Source organism: Pantherophis guttatus, chromosome 3, assembly GCF_059756535.1.
Source record: "Pantherophis guttatus breed Tessera chromosome 3, ASM5975653v1, whole genome shotgun sequence".
Lineage (NCBI taxonomy): Eukaryota > Metazoa > Chordata > Lepidosauria > Squamata > Colubridae > Pantherophis > Pantherophis guttatus.
Genome location: NC_142065.1, coordinates 54192024 through 54216423, shown reverse-complemented (window position 1 = coordinate 54216423; position 24400 = coordinate 54192024). Strand labels below are relative to the sequence as shown.

Sequence of the window (24400 nt, the reverse complement as noted above, 5' to 3'; positions counted from 1 at the left end):
ACGTAGATTCTGGGATGGCCACTCATTGTTGATCCTGGAGATAATAACAGCCTGGTCCTGGTCACTCCAGAACCAGCCATTTCTCCCCCAATGATAGGATTTAGATTGACTTTCAAGTGAGCTTTCACTTACTTGATTAGGCCTAAACTGCCTTGATCAGTGAGCTTTCACTTATTTGATCAGGCCTAAACTGCCTGATCAAGATCACTACTGGATATTCCTGTCCAGATAATTCCCACACACTGCACTAGGAAACTATGGATACCCTTTGTTTGGGCAATTATAGGGCATTTTTGCATCATTACTATTTTCATTACCCCAAACTTCAGAAGTAATTGAAATGTAATCAACCTTGCTTAACATTGCTAACCTGTAATTCTAAGAAAATGTAATTTCTTTTGAAAGAAAATTACCATCTTGTTTCAAGCTACTGCAGATTTGAAAATTCCTTGAATCCACTATGTGCAACAGGGAAAGAAAAAAAAATCTAGTAGCTGAGCATTGTATTCCAGTCATTCGATTCCCTTAATTTCATCCCTATCTCTTTTGTCCCTGACAAGATTTGAAGTTGGGAAAAGAGGAAAAAGGGTGTAACTAGAGTCTTAACCATCACAAAACAGAACAGCATCATGATTTTAAGCTTCGGTAGCTGCAACTGAGCCAGATATAACCCAGCTCCAATATAGCTGATATTATGGTGATTTACTTTGAACTATGGTGCTGGAGAAGACTCCTGTGAGTCCCTTGGACTGCAAGGCGATCAAACCGGTCAGTCCTAGAGGAGATCAACCCTGACTGCTCTTTAGAAGGCCAGATCCTGAAGATGAAACTCAAATACTTTGGCCACCTAATGAGAAGGAAGGACTTGCTGGGAAAGATGGAGAGCAAAAGAAGAAGGGGACGACAGAGAATGAGGTGGCTGGATGGAGTCACGGAAGCAGTAGGCGTGAGATTAAATGGACACCAGAGGATGGTAGAGGACAGGAAGGCCTGGAGGAACATTGTCCATGGGGTCGCGATGGGTTGGACATGACTTCACAGCTAACAATAACAATGGTGATTTGGTCTGAAGCTTTCTTCAGAATTCTTCACCAGAATTCTTTTATAGAAGAGCTGTCAAATTGAAGCATTTGGTTACACTGACCTGTTTCTCAGACAAAATACATCAATATTCTGCATTTGGCATAGAATATTTTTGACTTCCAGAAGGAATTACCAAACATGACTACCATGGATGTTATGAAACTGAGGCATTGGATCCATATGGAAAATTTCTTCAAATTTTGGAAGAAATTGTTTGGAAGTACACTTATTTTTTTAAAATGTGGCACTGCCACAGCTGCATGAAGGTATGATTATACTCAACATTGGTTTATTAGCGTCTAGCCCTAAAGTCTCTTGAGATACATTGATTATTATCTTTATCATAGCTCTAGAGCTATGGACAAGAAAAGACAGTTCAGTTTCCCCATCAGAATTTCAATCTTTCTAATCTGAGCCGAAATCAAGCTATACAAAATATTCAAATATTCAATCTATATCATGATATGCCTTTATGTTTCTCTCTCTTCCTCCAGAATTAACTACTAGTCAGAGCTGACGACCCCAAACTCCATGATATGAAGAAATCCCATAAGAGGTATTCTTTCATAATGTTCTTTACTAAGATTTATATGAAACCAGGCAGGCTGCAAACTGCTGAATTAATTATGTTTGGAAGAGTTAGTGGTAAAAGGAAACCAGGCCATCAAATAACATGGTGGCTGGATACTATCAAAGCTGACACTAGCCAAAGCATTAAAAAAAACCTAAAATAGGGCAAGTTTGGAAGATGGGGAGTAACTTGTCCCATAGAATCACCAAGAGTCAGACATGACTGAATGGATAACATCATCACGAAGATAGTAAGAATATGCTACGTTTCAGCTTCCTTTAACTAAAATAAGTAAGAATTTCTCACTCTGCCAGGAAAATATCCTCCTAAAATATTCTCACAGAAATAGAATGGCTAGGGAAATTATAGAATATGCAGTACTGTTATTAACCTATCAATGATTCAAATGAAAGAAAATATTAAATTTCCCTCAAGTTCAACTTAACTCTTGGTTAAACATAAGTAGATATGATTGCCCTTGTTTTATTCCAGAATGTGTTTTCAACTTATTGGTCTGACATAAAGTCTGATATTTCCTGTTATTCTCCCACTTAGCTACCAGTAGCTAATTTTGTCTCTGCTTGATCTTTTTTTGATAGACCAGCCAACCTTGAGTTACAACATAGTTGACAAACCTTTCAGAAAAGGTTTGCACCAACGCCATGTCACAGGCAATTCAGTACGGAATTTGTGTTCAAAACATGCTTGTTCTTAAAAATGCTTGTGATTTTTACTGTGTAAGTTAAATATTTTTTACTTTTTACATTTATAGACCACCCTTAACCAATTGCAACTTCCAATGAGTCTTCTGGGGGTTATATTTCAAAGGTAAAGTATTTATGGGATCTCTTATTTTTCACATCTCTCTGTTCTTTTATATGTGATATTGTTGTTGCTCCAAATTGTTCCCCATTCACATCCCAGCCTCAATTCTGTCCTTAGTCCATGATGGGAGCGTTACCAAAATCAGAAGCTGCTACGGAAGCTCCGTAGGCTGTCAAGTTTCATTGTAAGGATTAAAAATATATTCTGGGCAATTGCTTTGCAAAATCACTTTAATCCTTGGCCAGAGAATGGAGTATTTTTAGAAAGCTGAGCATAGGGAATGTCAGATACTCTTGTAGCCCTTTTGAAAACATGACGACATGATACCTCCATAGTGAAAGAAGAAGCCACAGAATCCCATATTGATTTATTTATAGTAACTGGGACATTCATCTATTATTTTTTTAAAATAGGGAAACATTGGTTGCTCAGGAAGGGACTGGGTGGAAGAGAATTTTGGACACAACTAACAGTGCTTGAAAATGTATCACAGAAGTAGCCTTATTTGGAAAGCCTTGTTCTGTAAACCACCACACAGATTTCCAAGCAATGCTATTCTAGATCCTTCACCTGACAACATTACTCAATCTTTAATCCGGTGTTTTTGCATTTGTAGGTAGGGAAGAGTTTTGCAGAGATAAGTCACCTCTATTTTTTCCAACAGAGAATACTATATTACTTACACAACAACACAAACAGTTCAGTTATGAATCTGACCACCACTCGTTCTGCTTTCTGTCTGATTATTAGTTCATACCATGTATTTCATAACTTAACACATACTTCCATTTCAAATTTTCTGCCTTCTTCCTCTCTTTAGCAACCTGATGAAGTAAATTGTTGTTTGCATTTTAAAGACTTTGATATTGAAGTATTAATACTCACAAACCTATTTTGTGGTTTGTAGTTGAAACAGACTCTGAATCAAGTTATCTCAGATTGCCACAGTGGGATTAGAGCTGCCTTGAGTGCTGAGAAATTGAATCATTTATTAACTGGTTTAGCCTTTTATAGTAGCAGCCGTGATCCTCTGATAAATTCTACATAGTTTATGTTTGTTTAAATTAGGTAAATTAATCTACATTACACAAAAAAACTTCTTCTGAATGCAGATCATGTACATAAGTCTGCCTTAATATCCGCCTGGATATCCCATTCCTCCATTATCCAGCAATGTAGAAATCTTGCTGACAAGTGCCAGCAGCTCCATCCAACAACAAACTCAGCTACTGCTTGCTTTGCCAAGTGTCAGGGCAGTGATCAGGTGCCCAGCAATTGGTTCTTTTGGCTCCAGAGGCAATGAGCACACCAGCGAATAAAGAAACTTTATTATTAATTCAAGCAAACAGATTTAAAAGCATCATGTAAAAGGCATACATACCAAGCAAGGCAATACTCAAATCTCTTACAAGCTGCCAAGAGCTCCTTAATAAAGACAGCAGAGATACCTTAAGGGCGGCCAATTTCCATAGTACCCAAAGCTGGGTTTTGTGCAGAAGCTTCCGACAAACAACAACAAGTTTTTTTATCGAAACCTGGCATCATGACTTCATGGCCCTGCTATGGTCATGAGACTATATAACCTGATCTTGACCAGATGACACATGACTCTGAGGATGGGAACCGAAAGTCTGAGATTTTTCATAGACTACAGCTATCTGACCCCCAACGTCTACCCCTTTCTCTTTTATTCAGTAAACAAAAGTAAAAAACCAATAGGTCCATTCAGAATGAGTTCTAAACTCCTAGACTTTTCTTAATAGGAAGAAGAAGGAGGAAGGGAGAATAGGAAAGAGAAATCAAAATATGTCAATAGCTCCTCGGAATAAACAATGGTCTTCCACATTTCTACCACACTGTTTTCTCATCCAGTGCTGATGTAGAAGGTGTAGCAGCCGCATTAAGTAATGTGGCACAGGATTACATTCATCCATCTTTGCTCTGTCTTTTGAACCAGCAGCAAGAGTGGCATTTGTCCCTGTCCATCAATTCACTACTTCCCTTGGTTTGAACATATTTAGAGGACACCAAGATGGTAAAAACAAAACAAAACATGGGCATCAAATTCAAGAATGGCCTTATGAAATGTCACAACCAGTGGTGGGATTCAGCCAGTTCGCACTGGTTCGAGAGAACCGTTTGTTAATTCTTTGTGGAGTTCTGCGAACCGGCTGAATAGTCAAGGCTGCCTGCCTGCCTAACAATTCCAGTAGCTCACACACACCTCAGATATTCCTGCTCGTTTGTAATTAACCAAAGGAAGGGAAAAGAAAAAAAAGAAATAACCACACAGCCATTTCCTCAGCAGAAAAATTCTAGCCCCTTTAAAACTAGGGGGGGGAATAAAGTGAAAGAGAGGGGGGGTTTCTTCTCTCTCCCTTCAGTTAATAGCTCTGGGCAGACAACCAAGAACCATTTAACAGGCAAATACTTAGTTGCAATAACTAAACCGCAGGAATGCAGTCAGCATAGAAACAATACAAACTTACATACAGATTAACAGAGTTGGAAGGGACCTTGTAGGTCATCTAGTCTAACCCCCTGCCCAAGCAGGAAACCCTACACTATTTCTAATAAATGGCAGTCCAATCTCTTCGTGAAAGCCTCCAGTGATGAAGCTCCCACAACTTTCAAAGGCAAGCTGTTCCATTGGTTGATTGTTCTCACTGTCAGAAAATTTCTCCTTATTTCCATGTTGAATCTCTCCTTGTTCTTGATGGGATTAGGCCAGGGAAGGAGTTTTAAAAATGTTAATACAGAGCAGGAGTTTCTTGTCAGAGTTCTTATGTCTTTTTAAATACACGTTATAATTAGCATAATTGGTTTTATTAATTTGGAATAGGATTGCAGTGCTGTTTCTATGTTTATGTATCTCGATCCTGCATTTTCAGAATTTAAGAGAGAGCTTACAGTAATTAGACTGTAAACATTTCAAATTATTTTGTAACTGTGTTGCTTGTGTGTGATGGAGCACCCACAACTTCTGAAGGCAAGCTATTCCATTGGTTGATTGGTCTCCCCCTTGGGAAATTTTTTCATAGTCCTAGGTTGCTTCTCTCTTTGGTTAGTTTCCATCCATTGTTTCTTGTCATGCCTTTTGGTGCTTTGGAAAATAGATTGACCCCCTCACAGAAATCATTGGAACAACTTGTCTCCAGAAGTTGTAAATGCTCCAACACTGGAAGTTTTAAAGAAGACATTGGATAACCATTTGTCTGAAGTGGTGTATGGTTTCCTGCATAAGCAGAAGGTCCCTTCCAACTCTGTTATTCTATTCCATTCCATTCCATTCTATTCTAAATATTGGAATGGTGCTATTTTATTGTGCTATTTTATTGCGAGTTGGACTAAGGAGAAATTCCCTAAGGGTGAGACCAATCAAGTTGGCCAAGCCCACCCAGTCACATGACCACCCAGCCGGTCATTAGGGCAGAGAACCGGTTGTTACATTATTTGAATCCCATCACTGGTCAGAACAGATAGTCTTAAGGAAGGGAGGGGGGTGGGAAATTAGGCCCACTGCTCTTCGAAGTATGAACATTCCAGCACAGCAGGGATTTTTACATTGCCAGGAAAGCATTTTAAATAGTGCAGCAAAAAATTAAAAAAAAGATTTACAAAGGGATGTTGGGAATGTCACAAACATTGCCCAGTATATTTAAACAATTTAACCCTCCACATGGAAAGGCAACAATGCTGGAAGTGCTGCATTTTCCCATACAACTGCAGTATGTACTCAGAATACAGTTGTGTAGCAAAAGTACAATTTGAGGAAAGCCATATTAAAGGACCATAAGAAAGCCACAATTACTGTGCAAAATATTGTTTGTGCAAAAGAGCTTGAGAAACTCTTTTCTTTCTTGTTCCCATTGATTGGTTGATTGCTTAGGTGCCATGAAGACGATGTCAACTCTTAGCAACCATATAGATTTTCTCCATGACAATCTATCCTTAACCGGTCATTCAGGTTTTCCAACAGTGCATTTAATCACCACTGTAACTGAGTCCATCCATCCTGCTGCTAGTCATCTACTTTCCCAGCATTAGAAACTTCTCCAGAGAACTCAGTCTTGATCTTGAAGAAAGCTTATCATGTGGTTGCTAAGAGTTGACACGGAGTTAATGAAGCAAAATCTTCTTTCATTTGTCATCATTATGACCTACATGTCAAAATTCAAATAACAAAAGTTGTGCACATCATTCCAGTTGCAAATCTGGGAACTGTGTGTGTGTGTGTGTGTGTGTGTGTGTGTGTGTGTGTGTGTTCATATACAAATTTGGATGGGAAGAATTTCTTATCCATTCCTGATCGGAACAACGCTGCATATGCTAACCACTATCCCATGTAAAAGGAAGATTCTTCCTATGGAAGATGTGAAGCAAAACTGCAGGTGTGGTTATTCTTATCCTTGCAACAATCAGAGGCACAGCATTTGCAGAGCTTCAGACTTTATCTCCAAGTGCTTCACAAGCAAACATATTTTTTTCCTTCTCAGGAAAATCCTGATGCTGTTGCCTCATCTGCTCTCGCTCCGTGACCTTTCTGAGTGCCACGAGGCAGCAATTCCCAACTTTGGTTGTGTTTACCCTGCACAATACCATAGTATGATAATCAGTAGTTGATTGAATAAACAGTAACTGGTGGGGTTCATACCATATGAAACAACACAAACAAACCACATTATTGCTTACTGTGTGGTATGAAACCAACTTTTGGCTATTTTTGTTGTCCTTTGAAAAAAGCTTAAATTATCATTTCCATTGTTTAGGAAGGCTGCTTGGAACTAATTTTATCAAGGCTTAGTTATGGGAGAGGCTCAGCAGAGGGTAGCATTTGGCTTAGTCAGACCTGGTTAGTGTCTGAATCAGAGACCACCAGAGAATTCCAAGGACATTGGCTAGCTGGAAAGTTTTAAAAGAATCTCAAAAAAAAAAAACACCAAAAAACCAAAAAACCAGGACCAACCAGTCCTGTATTATTATTGCCTAAGGAATCGCAGATATGTGCTGATATGATCACTGGGAATCAAGCTTGCCTTGAGGGCATCTTAATCATTTCTTTAGTCATGGAACAAAGAAGTTAAGAATAAAGTAGGAGCTATGGCTGTGTGTATTCTGCCCTATGTAGGACAGTAAAGAAATATCAGTCCAGTCAAACTTTCAGCACGTCAAGAAATTGAACCAGAGTTTCCATAGAAATGGAATTGAAGTCCACAAGTCTTAAAGTTGCCAAGGTTGGAGACCCCTGCTCTGATCCAGAGAACCACTGATCCCTCTAGAACTGCACCTCCCCCTCCATTGAAGAATTTGTCATGCCAAAATGTAAGGATTGGTTTGAGGGTGGGAGGATTTGCTGAACAAAGATAACACTTTAAAGAGCTTAAGTGGCAGGATGGAGAGAAATGCAATAAGCCAGTGCAATTCTTCTTGCCAGCCTTTAAGGATTAAACTCACATATTGCACATCTTTTGAATTATTTTGTTTCTCATAGGGAAGAATGTTGCAAGGAAGAAATCAGGGAAAATATGTTCCTTTCAGGAAGGGGGGAATTCCACCCTTTATCCCAGCCTACACAGCCAGCACTGGAACACTGAAATGCAAGACAGATTCATCCCTATTCAAAGTCCAATGTTTCTAGGGTCATATTCTAGGTCATATTCCATTCCTATGCAAAGGACAAAGCAAACAAAAACACAAAGCCCTCATCCTTACATCACTGTCTATCACTTCTGTGTTCATCTCAGAATCTTTGGGTAAGGTCACTTTTTTTCACCCACGTCAGGATGACAAACTGGGACCTTGAGCCAGTCTGTTGAAAAGCTCCCAATGGCAAGCTTCCCTGAAGATGTTCCTGCTGCTATCCTTATTCCAGCAGCAGCAGGAGGAGGAGGCAGAGGAGGAGGAGTCTCTGTCTAGTGGAGAGTAAGAGATGCTGTCAGAACCTGGTACACTTCCTGACTATGTGGGAGAGATCAGCAAGAGAATGTTGATTGCTGCATCCAATTACATGTGCTTTGACTGATGTGGCCTACAGAATTCCCATGCAGCACCTGCTGGAGATAATTGTGTTTTTAAATAGGCTGTACACCGCCCTGAGTCCTTCGGGAGAAGGGCAATATAGAAATAAAATTATTATTATTATTATTATTATTATTATTATTATTATTATTATTATTATTATTATTATTATTATTATTATTATTATTATTCAATTTGCCAATGAACTGGGTGGAAGGAAGGGGGAGGAAGAATGGAAACAATCCAAGAATAGACCATGTGATCTATTCTTGTGAGCCAAGAACCCAACAAGGTCACTGCTGCAGGTGTCCGACAAAGAAATGAACTGTTCTCAAAACAAAAGATTGATACTTAATTGGACAGTATGACCTGTATGGGTGGGAGAAAGGGGAAACTAATGTTTAACTATGTAGCACTGAGTGGGAAAACCTCAGAGCTGGTTCACTACCAACCGTCTGATTAGTGAACCCCCAAAAAGTAGGCAATGAACACCCCAAAAGTAATTCTTCAGTGTCAAAGTGGTGTATCCAATAAAGTTTTATGGTTGACAGGTAGCCCCTGGTTTGCAGGAATGGGGCTGCTAACAAATTCTTACATTATATAACTCTCTATTCCATACTGCACAACTCCTCCATGTCTGTCTAAGTTCTTCTTTCCCCCCGCATTAATCTTGGACATCTTAGCTTTTTATAATTGGATTTTGCAGGACATGTGATGAGATAAAAAGTCCTCAGAGCTATTGTAACAAAACTGGGTTACCCTTGAAGTGGGAGGGAGAAGGAGAGAAAAAGCACAGTGCAAGACAAATGCTTTGACTTGATGCTACCTTCTTAACAGTCTTGGACCAATAATCTGTCAGACTACCGCTTCTAAGCACTCCAGAAGCACTCTGGAGATAGAAATAGCGGGGCCCAGCAATCCGAAGACCTGGAAAAAACAGAGAAATTGGAGGGGCCAAGCGAAATAGAAGAAGAAACTGATATGGGTAGTGGAGCAAGTGCTGAAGACAAGGAACTTGCTAAGAGGTCAAGGGAGTTGGAAAAGAAGCTTCAAGAAGATGGAGATAAAGAGGCAAAGACAGTTAAGCTGCTCCTGTTAGGTAAGTGTAATGTAACAGGTCATTTACCTCATTTTTTGTGGATACTAGCATCCTTACCTAGGATGGGATCAACAAGGGAAAACTAGTGTAGAACTACCCTTCCTGCACATTTTCTAAATGCTGTCCATAAAGCTGTTCTGCAGTAACATACCAATTGGTCAGTATCAGCAACAGCAGATCAGATGGGAAAATATTTAATTGTGGCTAGATGACCACAGTAGAACTAAGGTTTGGGGTGATTCCGGTATAAACAAGAAATTCAAAAAATTAGAATAGATTTTCTGTTTCCTGAGGCAAATTTGAATTGGCAGACGATAGAACAGTGGGACAAATAACTGCAGTCCATTGGTTACAATGAGTGGTGTCACAGATCTTTTCACATAGGTCAGTGGCACCGTGGCTGTTAGAAAAATTAAGTATTTCCAAGAAGGATAATGGAGTGCTAAGAAGTGAGGAACGATATAGCTTATGTTTCAGAATCAGTAAAATTCTCCCTTGTGCTAAAATATTTTCTATGATTAAAAATAATGGTAAATTTTAATCAACTTCCCAAAAATATTTAGGAAGGAAGGAAGGAAGGAAGGAAGGACTTCACCTGAAGTAGTCTCCTATACAATTGGCTCTTCTCAAATGTGTGGTGAAGTTGCTATGTAGCATTGTTAAACTTAATTTTTGCCATATGAAGGAGGCACTGGCAAACCACTTCTCAAAGAAATTGCCAAGAAAACTGCAGGAACTTGACCAGGCAGTCATTAGGCATCAAAAATGTACTAAAAGACACAGAGATACACATAACACCCTCCCCTAATTTTACCAGCAATCCACAAGCACAGGGCATTGAAAATGCATTGACATTAAATATAATAATAAATGATTTATTATAAATTATAAATGATATATTAAATTTATAGGCTGCCCAACTGCTAGCAACTCTGATTGATTTACTATTGTTGAAAATATTTAAGGATAAAAAAATATAGAAAAAAACAGAAAAAGTAGGACAAGACAGAAAAACAATAGTGGCAAAGAAAACAAGCCCAGGGGGGAATGGAAAGCAAGAAAGCGGCATCAGATCCTCACCAAATGCCTGAAGAAAGAGCCAGGTCCTTAGCACTCTTCAAAATACCAGTAGGGTGGGTCCTATTTGAATTTTGAGGAATTCAGGAATTTCCAGAAGGCAGATGCTGCTACAGAGAAGGCGTGCTTCTGAGTTCAGACAAATAGCTTTATATTTAATTGATGGAATTCAGAGTGCACACATCCTGCTGAATCAAATTGGCCAGATAGATACTATGGAAGGCAAAGACATCCCCAGGTAACCAGGTATCCTATGCCATAGAGGGTTTTTATAGGTGGCAACCGGCACCTTGAGTTGCACATAAACTGTAAGTAAACTGGCAACTGGTGCAGTGAAGCAGAGGTGTTCCATAGGCATACCGAGGCATACCGTGGTGACCTGAGCATAAGTGACTGTGAGGGCCCATTGATTTTGGAAAGGAAACAACTGGCACACCAGATGAAGTTGGATAAAAGCCTTTCTGGCCATAGCTGTCACTTATTCACTGAGTAGGAGTTGGAAGTCCAGGAAGACTCCCAAAGTGTCTCATCCCTCCAAGGTCAAAGTTGGAATATCTCCAGATCTTGGTGGTCCAAATATGCACGGTTACTTGGTCTGGGAAAGATTGAGTTGGAGATGGTTTCTTCCGATCCAGATCTGCACAGCTTTCAGGTACTGGAACGTAACTATGACAGCTTCACTTAACTGGCCCAGAGTTTGAAGACCTAACTGGATGTTATCAGCATACTAATGATACTGATCCAGGGGTGAAATCCAGCAGGTTCTGACAGATTCTGGAGAACCAGTAGCGGAAATTTTGAGTAGTTCGTAGAACCAGTACCAAAAATTTTGAGTAGTTCAGAAAACCGGCGAATACCACCTCTGGCTGGCCCCAGAGTGGGGTGGGAATGGAGATTTTGCAATATCCTTCCCCCGGGAGTCGGGAGGGAATGGGGATTTTGCAGTATCCTTCCCCTGGAGTGGGGTGGGAATGGAGATTTTGCAGTATCCTTCCCCTGCCATGCCCACCAAGCCATACCACGCCCACCAAACCACACCCACAGAACCGGTAGTAAAAAAAATTGGATTTCACCACTGTACTGATCCCTAAATAAATGGATGACCTCACCCAGAAGTTTCATTAAATTGTTGAAAAGGAGGGGAGAGAAGCATGCAGCACCCCACAAATGAAGGAACGATTTCTCCCTGTCCACCAACAGCAAGTGCAATCAGCCCAGGAGAAAGGAAGATAACTATTGTAAAACAGTGTCCCTAACTATAGAACCAGCTTAAAAGGATTCTATGTTTAATGGTATTGAAAACCATTGAGAGATCAAGGAGCACAAAGATGGATGCACCACAACCATCCCAGTTCCGCCACTGTTCAACAACAAGTGCAACCAAAGTTGTCTCATTACTAAATCCCAGTCTGGAACCTGACTGAAATGTTATCTGTTTCGTCATCAGCTGCAGGCTGACTATCTTCTCAACAATCTTCACCACATTTTAAGATTCAGCTACCCAGGTAGCCAGCTTTTAATTGTGCCTTCCTGGCTGTGCGCATCTCATTTGTCCTGTGAACCGTATCCAGCAACTTTGCATAATATAACATCATTGGAAGCACCATGGCCATAACAGCAGACATAACCTCATTATCATCCATCTCTACTGGTGCTCAGTGGAAGACATGTAACAAATGTTCACTCAACTTGACTGGAACATATGTCAGAGGTGAGGTGAGAATAACAACTGCAATTACCACTCTGACTACCAGCTATTCTGGGCAGCTTACTGCATGTTGGATTTTACTTCCTGTATTATCAGTACCCTAATCTATCTGCTGAAGAATGGATATGGTAGTTTGGAGTAACCAGAAGAAGAAGCACCAAAATCCATCATCCTGAATGGCTATAATACATAAGGTCCTTGGACCATCCTTTCCACCTGATGGCTGCTTCAACCAATGTGCAAGGATTTTGCTGGTCAGCAACTCAGGATTATAATGCTGCTGAGAGTGGAAAGGACTCCTAGATGATACCTAAACAGGTGCTTAAAGTGAAGAATGCTTGGTACTCTTCCCTCTGTTGACCTGTGCCTTGCAATTGCTGAAGACAGTTTCAAGTTCTCCTGTACCACATTACCTTCTAGCCCCAAATGTGCCTGCTTCTGTGTGGAGATGTGTGAGAAGCACCACTGCTATCATTGTGTGCTATAGACTCAAATTCCAGTAGGGATAGCTCCCTTACTCTATATAACTCCTGAAGCTTGGGAAAATCAGGGCACACACATCTACATACAAAGAGAGAGAAAACTAAGTGGAAGTATTGGCTTCCCCAATGAAATAGGGCAGGCTTTAACAGGGAACTACCATGTTCCCCCCAAAATAAGACCCTGTCTTATATTTTTTGAACCCCGAAATAAGTGCTTGGCCTTATTTTCGGGGATGTCTTATTACTTTGGGGCGTGTGGAGCAAGATAGGGCTCCTCTTGCTGTCTTACCTGATTTCCAGCTCTGTGTCCCTAACCCTAACCAGAGAAAATGGCGGGGACCGGCTGCACAGGCATTTAAATATTTTTGGGGAGGGCTTATTTTTGAGGATGGGCCTATTTTAGAGCATGCGCGCAAAAGCCCGATTAGGCTTATTATCAGGGAATGTATTATTTTAGGGGAAACAGGGTAGAAATGGAAATATTCTTGAAAATTTTAAAAAAGATTTGATTTTAAAGTACCAGGTAGTCCTCACTTAGCAACCATAACTGGAATCCACAACTTGGTCACGAAGAGCCACTGTCCTAAGTGGAAAATCACATGACCACAAAGGGTTTATAATCTCACTTCCCTTTTGGTTGTTAAGTTGCAGACACTAAGCCAAAAAAAAAAGTCTTTTGTATTAATTCTGCTTGTCACAAGGCAGCTGTGATGTACACAAATGGCAATCACGTGTCTATGGAACACCGTGACCATTGTAAATGCCAGGATTGGTCACAAAAGTTTTTATTTTTAGCACCATCGTAACTTCAAATGGTCACTGCATGAGGAAGTTAATAACAAGTTAGTGCAATGGAATGGATGGAAGGTAGTATTCCCTTCCCTTTTTTATCTAAGACAACTCACCATCCACCCAACTATACTGAATCAAAACTGGTAATAAAAGTAAGAATAAACTAAAATGAGATTGGGGAATATAGATCTGAGATCCTATTAGATATAATTAGTCATCACTACTGCAACAGAAGCAACTAGTACAGGACTGGCTCCAGTTTCTTCCTCTGTAGTTTGGTCTCCACTCTTTCACATGGCCAGTTAGATCTAGAACTGTTCTATCTGTCCAATGGGATCTTTCACTCCTAAACTCAGATCACCTCTTTCCCTAACAAGTACAGGTAGTCCTCAGTTTATGACCAGTTCAAAGTTATGACAGACCTGGAGGCTTATTCAGGAGCTGGATTCGAAATGCCAGTGGTTGGACTCCAATCCATGGACACGTGACTGAACTTTGGGTGCTTGGCAACCAGGACATGTTACAGCTTTTTGCAGCATCCCACAGTCATGTGACCGCATTTAAGAACGGTGTTGCCAAAAACCAGCATTTACTTCCGATTTTGGCAAAGCCATTGATTCATTTAACGATCGCAGCACTTCACTTAACAACAATGGCAGCTGCTTTACAACTGCTGTGGCTTAATCACCACTGGGGGGGGGGGAAATCAGGCCAGTCACATGACTGACTGGTTTTACAACCATCACAATTTATGACCGTGATGGGCAGGCTCCATTACATTGATAAGTCAAGTGCTGTCTATATAAGCCAGTAGCAACAAGTCTCCCTTGTTTACTGACCCAGGGACAGGAGAATTCAAAAGATACTGTAACTCCCCAGTTGAAAGAGGGAAGACAATTCTGAATGATAACTAAACCACAATTATTTTTATTTATTTATTTAAATTTCTATACCGCCCTACTCCCGAAGGACTCAGGGCGGTGAACAGCCAGAGGATAAAACACATAAATACAAAAATTTAAAATAGAATAAAATGAATTAAATAATTTGGCTGAACAAATTTAAAATACCCCATAATTTAAAAACAGATTAAAATTTGCATTTAAAAAGGGGAGAAGATTTAGGCCAGGCCAGCTTGATGAAATAAAAAAGTCTTAAGCACGCGATGGAAGGTGCGCAGATCAGAGATCCTCCGTATCTCCGGGGGGAGCTCGTTCCAGATCGTAGGTGCCCCCAGAGAGAAGGCTCTCCCCCTAGGGGCTGCCAGTCAACATTGTTTGGCCGACGGCACCCGGAGGAGCCCCTCTCTATGGGAGCGTACTGGCCGATGAATAAAATGAAACTCAAACACTTATTTTTTCACAAAGTAATTGTATTTTTATCTATGTCTGGAACAAAACATCTGGGACACAGATGTTTGTTTTCTTTTGTGTGTGAACTACCATGTCTTATTATTTTTTGTGCATGTCTTATTCCTTTTGGCATTCCCTTTAATCCATTAATTGATGAGTTAAAACACGGAAGTTTCATGGTAACATGCCATTACCACTTCTCTGGGAAAATATAAAAAAGTGGATTCAAATGCTTAGAATACTGTTACTATTATAGTCGGTGAGAGTTCAAGTTAGTGGTGACAATTTCAAGATTTTTCTGAATATTATGAAATCTGGACCCAACCCAAACTTTCATTTTTTAAATGACTACTTTCTTATCTCCAGCCATATTTTTCTGCTTCCATGAAATTGACTTGTTTATGGAAACTATCTGAGTAATAGCTTTAATATGTAGTATTCTTTGATATACATTTTTCTAAGTTCTTTTTTTTCTCCAAGTTTTTTATTTTATTTTACAATATATCCATATCAATGTGTGAACAGTGTGGCATCTGAGTATCATACATTTTAGTACAAATAAAAATAGTGCTATTAATCATATTTGTTATATTCCTCAAGCTTATTCTAGTGTTAATACACATATTTGTATTAAATTATAGACTTTCATTATTTAATTATTCAATGTTTCAATACGTTATTCCAATGCCAATCACAATATTGTTTAAACATACACAATACCATCATTCAATTTCTAATCTTCCCTTTTATTATTACTTTTGTCTTATTGTATAAAAATGCATATATTAATATTCCCTCCTCTCTTATTTCTATCCCTATTCTAATTTTTAATCATGCCACCATTATATTTAAGAACAAATCCTTTCTATCGATCATCTCTTGCCCATTTTAAAGCTTTAATTGTTCGTTCTTTAACTTGCCTCCCACATTCCTCTCTTGGATCTTTATATTTCTGAGTTCTTGATTGCCACATATATGAATCCAGTCAAATGTTATGCAATTGCAGCTCATAATAAAGAGCTCAGGCTCCAAAATGCATCTAGAAAGTGAATTTGTTGAAAGAAAACTGCCAGTAAGTTAATTTATTTAAAATGTAGCAAAAAAGATACTTAAGACATGGAAACTGTTGACTAAGATGTGTCTTCCAATCAGTTGTGTGAGTTTTTAGCAGTTTAACATCCACATTAGCAGGAACTGAGAAACAAATGTGAGCAGCAAGGGATATTTTTTATATCTAATTTTTCTTTATGCATTGAACTACACTCCCCATTGTCTCTAGTCATCTTGCTTAGCAGCTGGTTGCAATTTAACTTCTAATTCAACATACCTGGAGGGCACTGGTTTGAGGAAGGCTATAGTACTAGTAGAGAATGGATGAACAGAGATGTGGCCATGGCTGGGGTAAAAATCTGCGCTCTGCTTAATTTCTGGAAATTTGGAGGTCACAATGAAGGCAGGCCTGGCCTACTCTGTTGCTATTGTTGCAGTTTAGCTCAGCCCACCCTAAAACTTGAATTGGAAACCGCAGTAATGATGAGATGGGGATTGGATAAGGTGTCCTCCTGTATGTAGAATGAAAAATATTATATCCTGACTTTGCTGCATGGCTTCGTGAGATAACATTGCTGTAGAAACAAGTGTACTACAGTTCATGCGGTAGAAATCACATAGATCAGCAGTGCTGCTTGTGGAGGCAAGCAGGAGTAATCGGTTCTTATGTGCCTCCTGGCAACACGGATTCATCACAGTAACAGCAGGGAAACTGGAATTAAAGTGCTTAAGCTCTAATTCTAAGCAGCTTCTTGGTTTGAACTAAACAAGCAGCTTAATGTGATGAGATCAAGAAATGGTACAATGGTTGCTTAAATTGGTGAAGAGCAACAGAAGAAACATTTTGTTAAGAAAGAAAAGGAATGTGTTTTTAGGAAGACACATTCTAAGCTGGTGCTTCTGGAAAGCAAATATCTAAGCATTTGGAGTAAAAATATGAGCCAGTGCTTGCGAAAATAGCTTATGAATTAGTCTTGCAGCTAGGAGTCACTGTATTTTAAGAAAATACATTTCTGAATAACTATCTGTGTGCATATGATTGAATTCTAGTAACTTGATAAAACATTTAATAATCCAACCTAAAACAATGTTCTCTCAGTTTAGGGCTATTAGTCCTCACTAAAACCGAAACTGTAGTTGTAGGTATAGTCAAAGACAGAGAGAAAAACAACATTTATAGTGTAATCCTATATACTGTATCTCTATGTAGAAATAAAACACATTAAGTTTGGTATTATTTATACAAGTGTGTATCAGGTTGAAGCCTAAAAATCTTATTTATTCTTGTATACAAAATGTCTTAGTCATCAAAAGGCAAGTATTTCCATATAATGAAAAAATTAGTACAGAAAATACTAGCAGTGAATCCATATGAGTTTTTTTTTTTCATCACTGGGTAGCCTTCTAGATTATTTTTATGGAGACAGATATACTGTATGCAACTGTTTCATCCAGATACATTTCACATTTCATAGAAAAAACTTTTTTTGCATTGCATTGTTTGTAAGCTGTGTGAATAATTCATTGTTACAAATGAAGGTAGCACTAGAAATAATTTGAAAAGCTGTGGAAAACATGATCAGTTTTGATCTATATATTATGAATCTACCTGAGCACTTCCAGGTACATGATTTTAAAAAAGACCTTTGAATGTTTATATCCCAACTATATTCATTCTAGCTTCCACACAAACCAGTCCCAATAGAAGAAGTTTGAATTGGCCCGAATTCCCTCTAATTCCAGCTGATGTCCACGTCTGGGAAGGCTGAAAAAGCACTTCCAAATTTTACCACAAAGAGTTATAGAGGAAAGGCAATGAGGTTGCCTTGCGTAGGAAAATTGCTCACAGTGAGGTGTCCCACATCTGATTTGATTTCCATGGTAATTTCCTCCTTAATAATTAGTGTGACTGTGTTTTTTTTTCTAAAGGACTGTGTGTCACAGTAACTCCCACAACCATTTTGATTTTCCTTTCTGGCATTTCATGCTGTTAAAGTATAATCCTTTGTGTTTTGTAAGCACATTTAAAATATTCCATTCCAGAAGACCCTTTCTAGAACAGTGTTTTTGAAACTTAACAACTTTAAGATGTGTGGACTACCACATGTGTGGAATTCCCAAAATGTTCCAGCCAGTGCTGATGAGGAATTCTGGGAGTTATAATTCACACATCTTACAGTTGTTTAGAATAAGGCAGTCTATAAGCCTATAACCAACCTCTATAAGAAGATTCATCACCTTATTCATTGCCTTATTCCCAGAGATTTCAGGGCATCTGCAGATAGCTTATCTTTCCTCATGTTTACCATCCAATCCTCTGGCCATAGCCATATGCTAGCAGCATTACAGCTGTTGGAAAAGGTGCCCAAATGCAGAATGTTGCCATAGCCCCATTTCAAGTCTTGATCTCAGACTTACTATACAGTAAAGTTCTCATTTTGGGTGTCTGGGAAGCTTTTGAGGGCTTTCATTGCTTTGTTTACCATTTTCTACAGTTGGTCTTTTCACACGTTGGGATTTTGGGCAAAACAAGGAATAAATGGACAGAAATAAATGTGGAATAATAATGGAGGACCTGTGTGTGTTACTAGCCATTCTCTTTAATTCTGTGAAGAGAGGTCATAAATCAGGAGGAACCTGTGCAGGCATAATAAGATGCTTGGTTCTTGCTCATCTTGGAAAAGATGATTGGCAGACACTTCTCTGTGCTGAAGCATTGGCCCATGAATGCTCTCTGCTAGCTCTAAGCTTGTAAACATACAGGTATGACTTGGCTCATGGCTTCATAAGGTCATCACAAATTTACAGAGAATGAAGAACACATCAGTCATACTTGGGTGGATCGGGAGGTCTTCCCAGAGAAAAACATTCCTAAAGTGCCTTCACTGTATCTTTAGCATGCACTACTAGCTTCAGTGTTGACATAACTCTGGGTGGCATAGAAATAACTAATGCCTATTTAATATCTATCTGTTATTTGTTCAGGCTGGGCCTTGCCTAACAGAGAGCAGCTTTAAAAATATTTGGCCCAAGAAAGAGAGGCATTTCATGTATAGGAATGGGAAAATGAAGGCTGCTGTTTCCATAGCCTGGGGAATTAAAGGGCAGGCTACCTTTTATTTAGACCAGTGAGGTTTTTTTAGGCTCTCGGGATAAATCCTACTAAGTGATGATTTGTTTTAATAAATTGCTGAGCAAGACCCATGGCAGAATTTACATTAAATCAAGAACAAACAAATCATATTATGGCATAGAACAGCATATTAAACTGTATTAATATAGTCCACAGACTTTATTAATACATATTGTGGTTTAAGGCTAAATGTTGTATGAAACATACTGGTTTATGTTAACAGTATATTGCAGAAGATTAGCCAACTGTAGTTCATTCTGATATAATACATTTGAGGTGAGTCATTGTTTCACATGTCATCTTTTTTTTAGTTGGGTCAAGCACTACAAAACTAGTCCTTGATTTACAACCACAATGGAGATTAAAACCAGAATTGATTGCCAAGCACTCAAATTTTGAACACATGACATGTGAATGCTGTGACTGATTCTGATTCACTTTTTTCGTTGTCATTGTAAATCTGAACAGTGGCTAAACAAATGGTTGAAAGTCAAAGACTATCAATAGCTCTCCTATAATAAGATTTAACATATAAGCATGAACATCAGAGAAGAATCTTCTGAGATTATTGATCATTGACCTTCCTTCGCAGAAAAACATCTATGTTCCCCATGATGTTGTCTTTATGGTGGTAGGCCAGTCAGAATGGCTAATTTTTCAATAATTTTTGCACTAAGCTATCATATGGTTTTATTTTACTTTTGCCTTGGTGCAAGGCATGAATCTAGCATGTCTTGCAAATCATGGTATATGGTCTAGTTATAATGCTTGTTGTCTGTGTATGGATGCTAGGAGTGTTGAGGTGTATTTAGAACTTGAATGAGAGATCACAAGAAAATCTCCAAACTTTAGTAAGACTGGGAAGTTGAAAAGTATTCTTGAAAAAGCAATGGCAAGGCTTTATAATATTGCTGTGAAAGATACTACCTGAATGAGACCACTAAGTCATGCTTATTGAGACTTGTGTATGAACAAAGACATTATGGCTGATTTAGCAAACCAACCATGCCCTAATAGAATGACTGGTCTACAGGAGCAAATTCATCAATATAGTAGTTGAATATATTTCCAGTGGTGATCTCACAATAACTCCTGTAGGAAAGCAATACATAGTTAACTCAGAGCGTCCTCTGTTTGTCTGCAAAGCAGTTCTGACCTTAAGCTGTTTTTCATTCCAGGTGCTGGTGAGTCAGGGAAGAGTACAATTGTCAAACAGATGAAGTGAGTATCCCCTTCACAATCAGCGATCAGGAGCTCAAAAGTTAGCTGTATCATTTTTAATTAGATAGATACTTTTCAGGTTGTTGGCAGCAGGACTGGGCTGAGGCAAATAACTTAAACTGATTATGGAAGGCTTAGGACACACAAAAATAGCATGTGGTTAAACCAACTGAGGACAACAAGTGGCAACTGCTTGCTTCATAAATTGATTCTGAGCAGGATCAAGAGGAAATACCTTTTCATACAACAGCACATCATTGAGCCATCAATAACTGCCTGCCTGCATATATGGTTTAAAAAACTCCCATTAGTTTGGATGTCCTTTTTTTTAGGCTAGTTGATAGAAATGACCATTTAAGGTCAAATGCATTTGGGTAGCTCTTCCTTTAGCATGATTTTTACTTGGTCTTTTTAAATGAACGTTGTAGGAACTAAATTAAGTTTAAGACTAGAGTGATTCTAGGCAAATGCAAGCTTCACTGAAGATGAAGTGCACAATTATCCACAGCAAGCATTAATTATTGCTGCAAGACTCATCAACTGAGTATCAAAATTAGGGTGGCACAGCACATGGCATTTAAATTCCAAAAAGTGCTTCAGAGTGCATAGGGGAAAGAACATGGCCTTATCAATAACACCTTCTTAGGGAAAAGTGCATCTGCTCTTACCTGTTGAAGACAAGTAGCATGTTCCCATTCATGCAAGAACTCAGAAGTTCTGCTGAACCTCCTACAGTAGAAAACTGAATGTGCCAAGCTGATGTTTGGATTACCCAAACTAACAGTAGGACTCATAGCTTGGAACAAACTTAAGTACTCAAATTCCCTGCTAGATGAGTTGCTATAAAAAGCAGAAGTGGGGAGAAGAAAGAGAGGAGTTGATAATGGAAGCTATGATGTTGAGAATGTAAAGGAGAAAAAGTTGAGATCAGAATTTAGACACAACTGGCTCTACCAGGTGTTAACATTTCACTTAGTGAATAAATAACAATAGTCAGATTTGTCTGCAATCCTTGTTGAAGTGCACAGATTCCTTGGCAGGTGGAGAGTAAAATCAAAGAACAAACTAGTAATAAGCTTTGAAATATAATCTATGATAGCATTTCATATTCAGGACCTGGATTTTTTTTCTCTCTCTTTGTGCTACAGAATTATCCATCAAGATGGCTACACAGAAGAAGAATGTATGGAGTTCAAAGCAGTCATATATAGCAACATACTTCAATCCATCTTATCAATCATCAGGGCCATGACTACTCTAGGCATAGATTTTGCTGATTCAGGCCGAGGGGTGAGTGTTACCAATAGCACACTGTACTTGTAACATGTGTTCTCCAGAAAGCAATGACAATGGCTAAAAATCAGAATGCAATACAAGAAGGCTGGTTGGAGCGGTCGAAAAAGTGAAAAGGTGGCCACTATGGCATAATTGAAGTCTTGATTATTATTTTTTAAATATTGCCTCCCACTGCACATACATAGCACAGAGCAATTATTTTTTCCTTTTACATAGGAAAAATGTTTTCAATTTGAACAGGCTGGGATCAGGGTTGATGTGTGGGTGTTTGCATATAGCTGAGACAAGGAGACTGATATAAACATTTTAAAATTTGAGTCCAAGATGTTAAACACGAGATGTTTAAATGATAGTCCAGAATACATATCATGCTGTTTCACTAAATTTTATTCTATGGTTTATACATATTTTCTTATGGGTTAAAAATGATAGAAAACCAAAGAATGTGGCTTTATTTAAAAAAAACAATAACTAACATTGGAGGACATTCTAAAACAGGGGTGTCAAACTCGCACCGTCATGGCATTGTCACATGACATATAGTGACTTTTACCCCTTCGCTAAACCGAGCATGGGCATGGGCACGTGACGCATGTGGCCCACAGGCCGTGAGTTTGACAGCCCTGTTCTAGAAGCTTAAAAGATGTACTGTGTTCAGATGCAATATATAAGGAATACATACACACCAGTGGTGGGTTGCTCCCGGTTCGGCCCGGTTCGGCCGAGCCGGTAGCAGTGACACTATTACATCACTGAACCAGTTCTCTTTCTTCGGGAGCTGGTCCCTCCCGCCCTCCCCTGCATTATTCTGCCCTTATATTTCTTCTTTTTTCGCCCAGCTGAGGTGCGGCAGAGCGGATTGCTGCACCTCAGCCTGGCAGATTTGCAACACGCTTGTGCAAAGCGCGCAACTGAAGAGGCAATCGCATGCGAAGCACATGCACAAAGAGAACCAGTAGTAAAGACGGTTAGAACCCCACACACACACACCCCACACACCCCCACACACACACGGAGTTCCAGAACAGGGATATCAAGTGTGCAAATAGTGATAACATCCATCAAATATAGATGGTTTGTGGAAAACAACCACACTCAAAACTGCTTTTTGGTACCAATACAACCAGTGCCCAATAGCTTATGCCACACAAAATCTCTTAGCCTGGAACATACCATAAGCAAAATGAACACTGCCTTTTAATATAGTGTAGTATGAACTGTGTAGACTAATATGAACTTAGACAATGTGGTTTGCTTATGGTTCAGTGTTCCAGACAACTCCAGACATTTGATGAACTGTTTAAACCATGATTCAGTAACCATGGGTAGGTGTGTTGTACAAACACAGCAGGTCACTTTTTTTGCTACACAACTTAAATAGGTGTGCATAGCGCCACCTGGTGATTAAGGAAAAGCTTTGGGGAGCATTGTTTGTTTCCTATCCATCAATGTGCAAGAGCTGATTCATAGAACAATTACGCAGCACTCTCCTGAGTTATTCTCAAAACAGTCTTACCTCTTACGTTTCATAACAGAAGTAATGTGCTTTTAAAAAAAAGAAAAAAAGGGGAAGATACTGCTGAAAATGTATAAGACATCAACTTATCAACCACATGGTACTGAAAAAATGCCATTTTGGAAGAAACCACTACAGTTGTGCCAGAATGGCAATACGCAATAGCATTTCATTAACGGAAATACTTTTGCTGGACAAGCCAAGACCAACCAAAGTTCCCCCATGATGAAAGAAGCAGATATATTGTCACTTGGAGTTATTGCTTTCTTCTTTTTTTTTTTTCTCCCAGTACAAACAGTAATAGCACTTAGACTTATGTACCACTCCATAGCGCTTTACAGCACTCTTTGGGTGATTTTAAATGTCAGCATATTGCCCCAACAATTTGGATCCTCATTTTACCAACCTTGCAAGGATGGAAGGTTGAGTCAACCTTGAGTCCCATCTGGATCAAATTCCAGGCGGTGGGCAGAGTTAGCAGCCTGCAATCCTGCATTTTAACTACTGCACCACCAGAGCTCAGTGTTCTTCCTTCTACCTGCTTCTCTGTTTTTGTGTTTTCTAGTCTGATGCATCCAGTTACTTAGTATTTAGCCCTAGAAAAACCTGATACAAATACTGTAGCAAAGCACTGTAATTTGAGAACAGAATGGAATGGAATGGAATGGAATGGAATGGAATGGAATGGAATGGAATAGAATAGAATAGAATAGAATAGAATAGAATAGAATAGAATAGAATAGAATAGAATAGAATAGAATAGAATAGAATAGAATAGAATAGAATAGAATAACAGAGTTGGAAGGGTGCAATGGTCATGTAAAGCCTGTCTCTGCAGCTAGAACTTCCCAACTGAAAACCATGGACATCTTGTATAGGTGACCTCATAACAACATGAAGATGAATATTGAGCCTTGAATTCCATATGCAGCCCCCAACAAAACAAGATTGTGCTTATGGACTCTGTGTTTTTAATAGGATGAGCAACGGCAGCTGTACAGTTTGGCCGATTCGATTGACGAGGGTACCATGCCTCCAGAATTGACAAATTGTATAAAGAAACTATGGGCTGATGGAGGAGTTCAAGCGTGCTTTGACCGAGCAGCTGAATATCAGCTCAATGATTCTGCTTCATAGTAAGTCTGAGCCGACTATTGCATCTATGAAAGATTACCTT

The 24400-nt window shown here is 39.1% G+C and overlaps 1 protein-coding gene across 3 annotated transcripts in view; it reads left to right on the top strand.

The window, feature by feature from the left end:
* GNAT2 (G protein subunit alpha transducin 2) overlaps window positions 1–24400 on the top strand; it is a 37771-nt gene that overhangs the window by 4720 nt on the left and 8651 nt on the right. For 2 of the 3 annotated variants that reach the window (XM_034414781.3, XM_034414783.3), the window contains 5 exons: window positions 1578–1639; window positions 2427–2482; window positions 20369–20411; window positions 21560–21701; window positions 24202–24359. In XM_034414781.3, the coding sequence (XP_034270672.1) occupies window positions 20407–20411; window positions 21560–21701; window positions 24202–24359 (305 nt within the window). In that variant the 5' untranslated portion in view covers window positions 1578–1639; window positions 2427–2482; window positions 20369–20406. Of the gene's footprint in view, window positions 1–1577; window positions 1640–2426; window positions 2483–9264; window positions 9597–20368; window positions 20412–21559; window positions 21702–24201; window positions 24360–24400 lie in introns of those variants that run through there. The other variant, XM_034414780.2, reaches the window with a different exon arrangement.